This window comes from Propithecus coquereli, unplaced genomic scaffold (assembly GCF_000956105.1).
Source record: "Propithecus coquereli isolate 6110/MARCELLA unplaced genomic scaffold, Pcoq_1.0 Scaffold340, whole genome shotgun sequence".
In the NCBI taxonomy this organism is placed as follows: Eukaryota; Metazoa; Chordata; class Mammalia; order Primates; family Indriidae; genus Propithecus; species Propithecus coquereli.
In genome coordinates, this window is record NW_012149064.1 from 2267394 (window position 1) to 2281377 (window position 13984).

A 13984-nucleotide genomic window follows, 5' to 3' on the forward strand; every position below is an offset into this window, starting at 1 on the left:
GGGGAAAGTGAGATGGAGTCTGTGTCACCACTGGCTAAATACAGTAAGATTAAGAAAAAGCAACTGTTGAAAAAAGAGAAAAGCTGCTTCCATGGCCCTATCCTCATCAGGCCCTCTTTTCTTAGCATATTTTATTCCCACACTTCAGGTGTCAAGAGAGCACTGTCAGCTAAATGACTTGTTTATGGTCGGTTCCTTACACTAGATAGAAGGTCTGGGGCAGATTGCTAGGTGGACCTCATTTCCTTGAGAGATCGCAGAGTGTTTCTAGAATCAGGAATGGAAGTGTTTATTCCACAGACATAGTCCACCTATTTCAGAGGCAGATACAAGTGGCAGACTTGTTTTATTTAAGAGATTCTACTGAAATTTACTTTTGGCAGATTCATGAGACAAGTAGTCACAAAAAGAACTAAATATGTAAGTGAATATAGCAAAAGACATGAAGTTAATTTAATTGTTCTGTTCATAATTATTATGACAGCCAAATCTTACTGAGCATTTTTAAATGTCAGGCAAGATTTTAAGCATGTCACATTTATTATTTTATTTAATCATCAAAGAACCACATGAGATTCACAGAGATCAGTCAACATTCTCAGGTTAACCAATTTAACCAAGGTTTCAAGTCCAAAAGTCCTGGAATCAGAACTCACATTCATAAGTAATACACCATTTTCCATACAAATTTCTGTCTGTTTCACCCAACACAAGAAAACCATTTGACAACCCCTTGAACTTTAGGAGGGAAAAGGATGGCTGTTTCCCATTAGTGTGTACATTTGTGAGGGGGGAAGCTGTCAACTTTTACTATTAGATCTGGCCCTTTCCTACGTGTGTATAAAAAATATAACATTTCAGGACCCTGGAGGTCTGAACTATGAGCTTTTTTATTCTCTTGCCCAAATTATTTTCTAAGAGGCCTGGTGAGCCATGCCTTACAAATAATAAAATGTCATTAAACGGGTTTTTCTTACCCTGGTATAACATGGCTTACTTTCCAACCTGATCCTGGTATAGTACCACATGACAGAGGGAAGACTCCTTATCTGAACCCAAACATTCCTTCCTACTGACTTCAGACCTTTAGACAAAGCTGAACTCTTTCAACCAACTGCCAACTGAAGAATCCCTAACACCCACCTATAACTTGTAAACCCCTGCTTCAAGATGTCCCACCTTTCAGGACAGAACTTATGTATACCTTCCCTGTATTGATTTATGGTTTTACCTGTAATTCCTTTCTCCATGAATATATAAAACCAATCTGTAACCTGGCTGCCTCAGGCACATTTCTCAAGACCTCTCTAGACTATGCTCCCCAGGCTGTGGTTGCACAAATTCAGCTCAGAATAAACCGTTTTTAATTATTTTACAGAGTTTTACATTTTCTGTTGACACTCTCTAAATTTATTGTGCCAAGAGAAAAGTTCAGCCCTGGAGTCTGAGTGATGTAGCATGTTTGCCACTTCTGTTTCTTAGATGATAGATTAAATTTATTGATCTTGTTCTCTAAATGGCTAGGAGAGAGCAGAGGCCAGACACCCCCTCCCAACCTACAATTTTTGTTATAGATTAATTACCTCCTTTATTGTCCCGCACATAACTCAGACCACACGGCACCCAAGACACCATGACTTTTATAACCTCCTTGTAGAATGTTAAATATATTTTTACAAAAAGAAAGAGACCACTTTCGCTAATCAGATCATTGTAGCTATGCATTAAGCCTTATATAGAAAGATGCTGAAATCTGTTAAATGCCCCTGAACTTTGTCTATATAAATGATCCCAAATTTCTACTCTTGGAACATTGACTTCCATTCTTTGGAATCTGTGCTTCCTGGGCAGCCGTCCTCAAACATTGTGGTTGAATAAACTCTCTTTAAACTAGAGTCTGACCCTTTTGCTTATTTCAGCTTGTCAAGTTCAGCTTTGCAAAATCAGGTAACTGGATTCAGGTCTGTGTGAAGGCAGACAATGAGCTTTGCTCCAATGAGCTTGTCTCCATTTTTGTAAATGGGAAATAATGCTGCACTTACTTTAAAAGGTTATCATAATAAATAAATAAATAAATAAAATGAAGGTGCAATGGTAAGCCAAATGCAGTCACAAAGTAAGTACTGAATGAATGAAAGGTATTTCATGATTATTATTGTTATTATTATAGTTATTTTATGAGAAGTTTACCCTTTTTCTTCTTACTCCATTTTTATGAGGGTTAAACCAAATCCACTTAAGTTGTCTTAAAGAGAATATGGAAACAATATTTAGTAAGATCGTGCTATGATCAAGTTCTGCCAGTTTATAGGAATAAACCAGGTTTAGAATATGATAAATTGGCTGAGTTCTGGTTTATACTCTGAACAACATTCAGGTTGGGACAAATTCCTTCACCAGACTTTCTTTTATAACCTCTAGGTGCCACTTTCTAAATACCCCAGATACCTGCAAACCTGGATCAGGCTCATGCACCCGGATATTGTCTCCTGAAGGAAATCAAAATATTTCACCCCAAAAATAGATTTCTGTGACATATTTTGAGGTGGCTGCTCAAAGGAGCTGCAAACAGAAGTAGCTCTGCAAAGCTGTTTTTATGGGGAGATTTGCATCTGTAGAAAAAGTCTGCACTGATGCAGCCAGGCTTTCTCTAGGGCCCTCCCTTGTCCAGATCTGGGAAAGGTTAACTGAGAGTCTAAGACTTTTGAAACACTGAAAGGAACGTTCACCATCTATTCTCTCTGAGGGTTGCTACCTGTGAGGTTTCCTCTACATAGCAAGATGGCCTTTGCTAGCCAAGTATCCTCTCCTCTCCCTCTCATAACCTGTCTGAACACTACAACCTGATGTACCACCATAACCTGTTTTTGGCCATGGTCTCAGCCCTCGTTCTTCCTATAACCTCAAGTTGGTATATGGCCTCTGAACCCCACTTGGATATTAGAGTAATAACCCTGATTCCCTCCCCTCCCCCATGCAGGTTAATAAATTTGTATGTCATTATTCCTAGTAATCCGCCTTTTGTCACTTGACTTTTCAGAGACTATCTGGAGGGCAAGGGGAAGTTTTCCCTTGGCCCCCACAGTTCTCTAGACTGTTCTGACTCTTATTTCATATGATTTCCTTATTTCATATGGTGAAAGAAAAGCATTTTTGACTAAAATACTCTTCGAGGGAAGAAAAAGTTCTGAATGAAGGGTTCAGATTAAAACAAAAATAGCACAGTAAATTTAAAAATTAATCTCAAAACATATTATTTTAAACCATTATCTTATAGTTTATTTTTATACTTACTCTCTTTGGGACATCACAAAATATATACATTTATAAATAGATATATAAATATTTATATTTACTTTCTTTGTAATTATCAACAGTCTTTTTAAAAGTGCCATATTCCTCACCTGAAAATTATTATAGGTATATAATCACTTACCAGCAAAAGACAAGAAATATTACTTCAACACCCTACTCGTTAGCAGCCCTATTTTTATCACTGTTCATCTGGCATTTATAGCGCAGCAAAAAGTACCTCCTAGGGAAAAAAAAGTTTCATATTTTTAGTGGCATTGTTCCTCCATTGGAATGGAGTATTTTGTTACAATGCATTATTAAAATAAACAAACTTACAGATTCAAGCAAAATGGAGGAGGTAGAAGAGAAATATTACATAAATACCTGGTTTAAATAAAATAGTAATGATCCCTGAATGGCAGCCAATGCGTCAGAAAACAAATAATAACAAATAATCCAATGTATAATTCTGCTTCAAACCTTTCAAATCATTTTCTAAATGTCATATATTGTCTATTTGTTAATCACAAAGTTGTGTTTGCTTTAGAACACTGAGTGGTGCTTCTTTTCAAAGACTGAAATATATAGTTCACAAAGAGGCAATAAACTAATGCAAAAGTCCTCAACATCATCAATCATCAGAAAAATACAAATTTAGCAAAATAGGTTACTACAACATTCACTAGAATTGATAAAATTTTTTAAAAGTTTGATAATATTTTGAGCAACTAGAATTTTTTGAATTTCTGGTGGGAATGTATAATTGAACAATCACTTTGAAAACTGTTAACTAAAAATTTCATTGTACAGCTACCAAGAGAAATAAAAACACATGATCACAAACAGGAGGTTAATAACAGTTTTATTCATAACAGCTTAAAACTGAAAATAGCCCAGATGTCCATCAGCAAAATAATGAGTAAACAAACAGTGCTATATTCATAAAATGGAATGCTACATAGCAATAAAAAGTAAACTACCAATCAATTAAAAAATGTGAGGAATCTTCAGAAACATATTAATCTGAGGGAACAAAACGAGATATGAAAAAGAAAACCTACTGTCAATTCTATTGATATGAAATTGTAGGAAAACTCGAACTAAAGAATGGGGATAAAGATGAGAACAGTGGCTGCATCTCTCGTGTGGGTTTCCTGGAGAAGGGCGATCAGGTCCTATCTGAGGTGGTGGAAGTTGTGTCTCTTTATGACGGATGTGAGTCCCCAGTGCAGAGACTTGCCGACACTGGTTGAAGGGAACAGTTAGGTGTTAGCATTCTACTGCGTGTAAACCATACCTCCATTCAAAACAGACGCACAGTTAATCATCGAAATTGCTTGAATATTTACTTCATTCTTTGAAAAAATATTTATTGTGGAGTGTGGCATAGAAACATTTTACTAGGGATTAAAGTTTTGCATATTTTTTTTGTGACTACTGACCTGAAGGCAGATAAAAAATTTTTATCAGTCAACATTTGATTTGATAATGACAGCTCAGTAAATGAACCCAGAGTGTGAAGATTCATCTCCAATTCAAAGCAAAACACACACACACTAGATATAGATGTAAAAGTGTATATATACCTTTCTCTCTGTGGAATCCCACACAATCACTTTGTACAGCCTTGACTATTGGGGCAAATAAATGTACTCTTATTCTTGATTTAAGGCCACACACTGACCCATACACTTTCTCAGGGCACCCTTGACCTCACTGTTCCTCAGACTGTAGATGAGGGGGTTCAGCATAGGGGTGAAGATGGTATAGAAGGCTGACACCACCTTATCATGAGCAGCTGACCTGTAAGATTTGGGTCTCATGTAGATAAAAATGGCAGCTCTGTAAAAGAGTCCCACGACAGCCAAATGTGAAGAGCAGGTGGCAAAGGCCTTCCTGAGGGCTTCTGTGGAGCACAGGCAGAGAACAGCAGCGAGGATGAGACTGTAGGAGGTCAGGATGAGGGAGAAGGGGACCAGGAGCATCAGCACACAGCAGATGTGCATGACATACTCAAAGACAGACGTATCAGCACAATCCAAACCCACCAGCACGGGAGCCTCACAGAAGAAATGATCGATCTCGTGTGCGCTGCAGTACAGGAAGCTCAGGGTGGTGACAGCCTGCATGAGCCCATCAGCTGACCCCAGGGTCCAAGACCCCAAAGTCATTCTCAGGCACACTTGCCAGCTCATGAGGACGGGATATCGCAGTGGGTGGCAAACGGTCACATAGCGGTCATAGGACATGGCTGCCAGGATGAAGCACTCTCCGCCACCCAGGGTGAGGAAGAAGAAGATCTGCAACCCACAGCCAGTGGGGAAGATGGACTTCTTGCCTGTTACAAAGCCAGCAGCCATTCTGGGCACCATGGTGGAAACAAGCATCATATCCATGAAGGAGAGTTGGCTCAGTAGGAAGTACATGGGCATGTGGGGTCGGTGGTCCTGGTGAATCAGGAGAAGCATGAGGGCGTTGCCCAACAGGGAGGTGAAAACAGTTGTCAGAACCATCACAGAGAGAAATTGCTGGGCTCTTGTGTGGTTAAAAGGTCCCAGGAGAGTGAAATATGAGGTGGTGTCCCTATTTTCCATGATTTCAAAGAAGAGTGACACTGCAAATGGGGAAATAGATGAGGGAGTTGTCATCATTCACAGTGTTCCATTTCAGTTGCATATTTCTTGAAAAGTACTTTTGTGAAAATAATGAAATCTATGTCAAACCCTTCATCTACCATTTGTAAAGAAGTGTTTAAATTTGCACATAAAATTAGGTCAACTTTTTCTCACCTCCAAGAATTTCATGATAAATACTTCTCAGGTTGAATACTGATTAATCTGTATAATGAATACCAGTTCTTGATCAGTCACAAGTAACATGAGAGTGTGATTTTGCTTCACCTGATACCAACCCAAATGAGGAGGAAACAATGCACATAATGTCATTTTATTTGTGCTTGTCTTACATCATGCACAGTTAGTATCTTTAGAAAGTGATATATTTTAAATATATTGATATATTGACATATTTAATATCAATATATTTAAGTATATAAAATCTACATATTTCATTATGAAGATTACAGGTATATAACATACCAAATTTCATTGCAACCTACCAAAATCAGATAGTTTTCCATGACGTCCGTTAATCCAGGAAGACATTTTTACTTTGCAAACAGGAGGACCTATATTCTCAGGTTGAGAAACTGGTAGAACTGAGTCTAAACAGAAGCAAAACAATTTGGAGTTGTTAGTACGTTTAGTTCAACTTTGCAGAGTTATACACTGAAACAATAATGATTTTCTTGGATGTCTTTATTCATTTATTTATTTTGCAATGTGAATGTATAATGCTAAATGCACACTTTCATTAACTGTGCAAAGTTACTTTGTTGTAATGAGACTGTTTCTTATCAGTCCACAAATATAATCTTCACTGGGTAAAGGAGAGAAAATAAAATTATTTACTCAGTTATAAACATAAATAAATTTCTTCTTTAGTACCAACAAAAAGAAATCTTCATAAATTTTCATCTCAGATATACCCCAACTGCTCTAGCCCTAGCTGTTGTGTATTTCTCAGCTACGGCTACAGAGTTGCGGATGCTAGTTCAATCTCAGGGATATGGTCTAATTCAATACAGTTACATGGCAGAAGGAGGCCCTGTCTTCCATGGGCATTCCCCTGTCCCCACGTCACATGTCTATCCTCCACTCAAATGGCAGGCATGCCTGGGCAAGGCCGTGAAATAGGTTCAGTCAACACATCGCTCAGGCGTCATCGCTGTGCTGGCAGCACAGTGCTTGGGGGTTTCCTTTGTTAACCAAAGAGAGTAGATTTAAACATCATGGAAATATACTTTCTTCTTGCCAACTATATTCTGCATTTGCCAAAACTCTGTGGTCTGCAAACTCTCATATCTCTAACATGCAGTTTCTATACATAGTAAATGTATGAAATCTCTAATTATACCCTCAGTATCACTTCCTTGAAGGACCTCAAAATGCTCCTAACTCATTTCTTTGACTTGAGGACTTCTGTTTCTCCATTTTCCCAACCTTCCTCATTGTTGAAAATTGATCAGGTTTGAAACATTTAAAAAAATAATCAATATTCATTGCAATATTTTTTTTTATTTCAGCATATTATGGGGTACAGATGTTTAGGTTATGTGTGTTGCCCTTGGTTCCCCACCCCCAAGTCCATGTTTCAAATATGTCCATCCTTCGGGTAGTGCGCATTGCACTCCTTGTGTATACAAATACCCGTCCCCTCCTCCCTCCTCCCCCCTCCTCCTGCCACCCTCCCCCTTCCCTAAAGTGGAAAATTATTGATTTCAGATTTTCTTTACTAATATATGAATTTAATCCTAAAAATTTCCATACCAGCACTGCTTTGTCTGTGATATTACAAAATTTGTTAATCTGAAGTTTCATTTAGTTCTAAATATTTTTTAAATCTTTCTTGAGATTTCTGCGTTGGTCCATGTTTTATTAAGGATTGTATTAACAGGCATACAAAAAGGTGTTCAGCCACACTAATTATCAGGAAAATGCAAATCAGAGTCACAGTAAGTTATCACCTCACACATATCAGGGTGGCTATTCTCATTAAAAAGAAAGGTACCACATGTTGGCAGGATGTGGAGAAAACAGAGTTATTATGCAGTGTTGGTTGGAATGTAAACTGTATAGCCATTAGGGAAAACTGTGTGGGTTCCTTACAGAATTAAAAAACTGAACTACTTTATGACACACAAATTCCACTTCTGGGTATATATCCAAAAGAAACAAAGTCGGTATGTCCTGGAGATATCTGCAGTCCCATTTAATTACAGCATTATTCACAAACGTCAAACCATGGAAATAACCTGTATGTCCACTGACAGAGGAATGGATAAAGAAAATGTGGTGTAGATACACAATGAAATATTCAGTGTTAAAAAGAAGGAAATCCTGCCATTTCTGACAACATGGATGAACCTGGAGGACGTTATGTTAAGTGAAATAGTCAGGCACAGAAAGACAAATACCGCCTGCTATCACTTATATGTGGAATACAAAAAATGTTAAATTCATAGAAACGAAGAGTAGACTGGTGGCTCCCAGAGACTGGGGAGAGAGGGAAATGGTGAGATATCAGTCAAGAGGTGCTGTTTCAGTTATGCAAGAAGACAGCTATGCAAGGAAGACAGCCAACATCCATCAGAAAGTTCCCCTAGCCCAATGCTACCCCCTCCCCTTCCCCTCTCATGCTGCACTACTGCCAGGGCCCCCAGGGGCAGGGCATATGGACACAATAGGCATTGGACCCACATTAGGCTCTGGGCTGTAGAGGAGGGGACATGGCAGCTGAGCCTCAGGGACCTTCTGTCCCAACCACCTCTGTTGACAGACAGGGAAACATGAGGCCTCGCAAAGAAGGGAAAGTGCTCAGCCACTTGGGAGCTGCCTGACCATGGAGGGGCCAGTTTCACTCTCCTCCCCGGGAACCCTGAGGGACAGGCTGAGCCCAGCTCTGCAGTCAGGCAGCTCTGCAGCCTCTGCACTCAGGGGACAGGGACTGGCGGCTGACTGGGGCCTCCCTCACTCACAGGACGGAGGCACATCCCTCCAGCTCACAGGGACAGCTGTGAGGCTCTCATGAGGGGAGCTTTGCCAAGTGCTGACATCTCAAGCCTCAGGGTCCTGGGTCTGACCTGCCCGCTCTAGGCTCACTCACATCCGTGTGATGCTTGATGGCACCTCCCAGCACCAACATTCAGTGAGGACAATGCCCAGGACAGGGACAGCACCCTGTGCCATCGGGTGGTGGCCATGATGAGCACCTGCTCTCAGGTGCCTGCCCAAGGCTTGTCCCCTGAAATCTCACCTTCAGCGTCCTGCACCCCCTACCCAGGGATCCTGCTTGAGCAGCCGGGCACCCTCAGCTGCCATCCCTCAGTTCTCCCCCTCCCCCACCTGGACTCCAAGGCCACCAAACACCCACCAGTTACCTCTATGGTGGGCTTTCTAACAAATCACGTGGTCACATGTTCCCCAACCCACCCTTCCCAAACCCACTCTGAGCCCAGCTCCTCCAGGTCCTTGCTCTGGTCTCTGATGGAGGCGCTGTGGTCACTGCGGTCACAGGAGGGAGGGGCTGGGGCAGGGAGGCCCCTGCTCTCTCGGTGTGGAGGCCTCTGACTGGGAGAGAGGACCAATCCTCTGACTCTCTGGAGCCCCTCCCCGCCACAGGCAGGCTCCCCTGATGCTGCCACTGCCTCATCTGGGCTCCCTGGGGGTTCCTCTCCCAGGTGGCCAACTTGGAGGGCCCCAGCTGCTAGGGTCAGGGACAAGGTCTGAGATTTTCCTCCCCTCACCCAGCCCCCCGACCTCAGCCCCCTGACCTCAGCTCCTGGATACCTGGCCTGAGTCAGCTGGCACAGTGCTACTGCCACCGCCAGCAAGCTCTGAGTCTGGATGCAATCCCAGCCGCAACAGTCACTCACTGTGTCACCTTGGACACGCAGGTGTTCCTCATCTGGAAAGTGCCAGGGGAGCCACGCCTACCTCACAGGGTCTCCTGAGGACTGTCACACCGCTGCCATCACTGTTCTCACCATCATCCCTCAGAGGAGGAGCCAGACACAAGCACCCTCAGATTCCCCTTCTCCCTTGAACCTATCACGACCCTGTGAGGCCTGCATGGCAGGCTCATCTCCCTACATTGCCCAGATGAGGAAACAGAGGCCCAGAGAGGGCAGGGACCTGCCCAGGCCCCCCCCAGAAGGGGCCAGCCCCTTCCCCCACCTGGAAGCCCTGTCCCAACCGCCTCCACCCCACAGCCAGCACCACCGCTGACCAGGGAATCACCTTCTGGGCTCTCTGTTTGTCCAGGTCCCCAGCCAGGCCCAGCCACGGTGACAGAGAGACAGGGTGTCTGGGGACACCTGGTGGAGAAGCTCTTGCCCGCCGCAGCCCCGCTGGAATCTCTGCTCCACATGCTGGGGTTGAGGCCACACCAAAGGCTTCATCAATGGCCCACCAAGAAATGTCCCTGCTCAGAACTCCCTCATCCTCCACTTAGGAAGTGGTCTTCCCAGGTGCCACCTCTGACAAGGCAGGGTCCTCCCAGGACACTGGGTGGGGACACTTTGCTTCCTCATTTACATGGGAGGTTCTGAGATCTGGTCAGGAAGGACCCACTAGAAATGAATGAGACCCCAGCTCCTTCTCATAAGCCATCTGGAACGCCACTGCTAACTGGGCAGCAGCGTGAGAATCCTATGACACGGTGGGTGAGCAGTGTCTGCAAAGGATGGAATGGGGAGTCACAGCAAGCACACCTCTGCCCCAAGTATGCCCACTGAGACCCACAGCTGGGCAGCCTACCTGACCCCCTGGCCCATGGGACCCCTCTGCTCTCCCCATCCCTGGTGCAGGCAGGGAGCCCTCCCCATGGAAGTGCAGTGTAGACAGGAGCAGCAGGGGCCTGGCTTCCTGAGGAATGGCTGGGTAGTTTGGGAAGGAAGGAAGCCCCACCTGCCGCATCCACTCCCAGTCTGGAGGAAGCTCCATCAGCAGAGGGACCAGGTGGAATCCAGAGCCCTGCTGACTCCACAGCCTGTCCCTGCTGAACAGCCCAGCTACCACCACCACAGCTGCCCATGGACAGACACATCTCTCTTCTGTTAGTCCAGACCAGACATGACTGGAATTTCACAAGTAAACTTTCAGTGGGAAAGTGAAAAATAATACCAACGCCTGGCCCAATGCCCCTTCCAACCTCACCCCTTCCTCTGCCCCCAACACGTGCCCCACCTCCCAGCCTCCACTTCGCCTTAATGTGCAGGCCTGCAAAGATACTCATGGTCTTGTGTAAAGTAGCAACATCACAAAAATGTTTTCTCTGATCTTTCTACCAGTATATGAACAGGGACTTTGCACCTAACAAAGTTGCCAATGGGACTAACGGAGGCCAGGTTCCTCTGGGAGGGGACTGTGGGTCACTCAAGTGGGAAGAGCCCATGGAGTCCCCATATTCAGGTCTCAGTCCTGGGCCCACCTTGGTCTTCCTCTGTGAAGAACCCCCGTCCCCCCTCTCATGCAGCCCAATGCTAGCCACGGGTGGTGGCTTGGGGCACCTGCCCTTGATGCAAGGAGATGGAGGAGCTGGATCCATCAAACAGCTCCTCATTGATGTCCTCCATGGAGTTCTGCAAAGAGAGTTTCTGGCAGCTGGACCAAGATGTGCCAATGTCCTGCTTGCCTGTCCCAACATGGTAACACCCCCATTAGAAATTCTGCTCCCCGGACCAGGCACAAAGGAGCATCTGCATAGACCTCCAACCAGGGAGGAAACCAGATAACAGCCTGAAGTCTTGGGATTAATATATGAGCAGACAAAGGTGGTCCCCACTGCACACCTTTCCTTGCCACCAGCCATGACCTGGGCTACAAACCTGACAGACCCACCAGGCTTCCAACACCAGACAACCTGCTCCTGTCCAGGAAGGGTCCCCTCCTGTCTTGCTCCCCTAGCACATGGAGATGGAGAGGGTGTGGGGCTGCCCAGAGGGGGTCACAGGTGAGACTTGCCAGGATGGGCCTGCCCTGGGCTGCCAGACTTGTGCAGGGCTGGCTCCCTACTGTCATTCTGGTCATGGCATTAATGTCACCTCAGTGAGTCATGTGGGTGCCCCCATGCAGTGACTCCCCAGCCCTCCCTCCCAACATCCTACATTACTTTCAGTATAGCACTTGCTCTTTTCTATGTACTTGCTCTAGCGTTTTTATCCAGCTGTCCTATCACTAGAGGCTCCTGGGAGTGGGGGAGGAACCACTTGGTCACTTTCCATACTACCTGCTGGGCTCACCAGGACACCTGGCACAGGTGAGTGCTACAGGCAGAGCTGCTGGGTGAATAAGTTGGGGATCTCAAAGCCCCCTTCCTGCTTCTGACCACCTCATCATGAGGAGCTCGTTGATCATGACAGAAGGTGCAAGTGGGATCTGAGGCAGGGGAGGGCCAGAATGGCCTCAGCATGACTCTTCCCTGGCTTCAGCTGCAACAGCCAAGCTCAGTGGGCACCGGGAACACAGGAGGCTGCCACACCGTGGTAGCCAGAACTGGCCCTGCAGCCCCAGGCAGGAGCATCAGAGAACAAAGCAGGCACCTGCCTTTGGGAGTCCTTAGGCTCTCCAGGGTCCCAAGGGCGAAGAAGCAGGCTCTGCAGGCTCCACTGGCAGCTAGAGACATCAGAAGCCTCTCTTGTTCCCACTGTGCCTCCACCTCCTGGGGTGTGCAGTCCCCTTATGAGGCATCCTCACCGCAGACAGGGCAGTGGTTTCCTGCCACTTCCAAATGAGGACCTCGAGGACCCAGCAGGGACTGGTATTTTCCCTGGATGTCAGACTCAGAGTCCAGCACACCCTTCTCTGCTCTGAAGGACCCCCAGGGAGTAGAAAGCATTTTCCCATGGTCTCAGAGCACAGTGCGTCACCAACGGGGAACCAAGGCCAGCAGACACTTATAAGTAAGTGGAACCTTTGAGGTCATCACTTCATGTTCCCCTATTTATGCAGGAAGAGACTGAGGCTGTATCTCCCACAGCCCCTGTCTACAAATGGGTGGGGGGAACCAGGCCCACTTAGTTCCACTTGTTAATACCATTAGCCCAAGTTTGCAAAACATGTTATTTTAATCGAGGTAAACATGACCACCCAACAATATGAGACAGAGGAAGAGATCATAACTCTACTTTCCACATAGAAAACATAGTTACATGGTCATGTGTGAGCCAGCTGGCCCAAGTGACCGCCGTGCATGGTTTCGACCCCACAGTTCCAGGAGTTCAGTGTGATGTGACTGGCACCACCATGTGAAGATCCCTATGTTAAATGTTCCTTTGCACATTCCGTTCTGAGATCTGATTCAAATGGAAGAGTCACCTTTTAACACTTTGCTCTTTAATTTCCTTCATTAATTAGTGTCTTCTATTTCTCATCAACCTCAGGGTTCTTTGTCACATGGTAAGAGAACACTGGCCATCAATTCCTAGAATACCATGTTCTGCTTCTTCCTAACATTTTCAAATTTGGGGCTGTTCTCTCTGACTGAATCTCACTCCATCTCTCTCTCTGTTTTTACCCAAACGCATGTCCAGTGGACCCGACATTTTCATCAGCCATTTGCGTCCTCTCCCTCCCTCTGAAAACTGAGCAAGATGTTCCTCCTCCTTTTATCTCCATCATTTTCAAGGCTCTCTATATCTTTTTTTCTATCTTGTGGTTGTTATCAGAAAAAGGGATTTTGGAATATCTATTTGACATTTTCGTCACTCATCATAGTCTATGGCCTTTTATGTCCAATGAATAGATTCAATTTTGCCCCTTTGTATCTCCAGGTTAATTATCATATGAAAAATTAGAAGATGGTCTTGCAATGTGCCTGGTGGTTGTGGACCCCTAGAATTTCCATCACAAAAATTACTGAAGCTAGGTTTTTATTTGACATTAAGAAATTATTTCTATTTTGTTAGATATTAACCTCTACTATCCCCAATAACCTATCAAAACATTCATGCTATTTGACTTCACACCCCATTCTCATCCTAGCATTCAACAGCCATTAACCGACACTCTGTTTCTAGAGATTCACCTTTTCTGGACATGTCTTTAGCTTTTCTTCTTTCTTTTTTTCTTCT

At 44.5% G+C, this 13984-nt stretch overlaps 1 protein-coding gene across 1 annotated transcript; it reads right to left on the reverse strand.

The window, feature by feature from the left end:
• Positions 1-4949: 4949 nt before the first annotated feature.
• On the reverse strand, positions 4950-5942 carry LOC105815650 (olfactory receptor 2T8). The gene has a single exon (XM_012650845.1). The coding sequence runs from the start codon at positions 5940-5942 to the stop codon at positions 4950-4952; it is 993 nt and encodes a 330-aa protein (XP_012506299.1).
• Positions 5943-13984: the final 8042 nt, after the last annotated feature.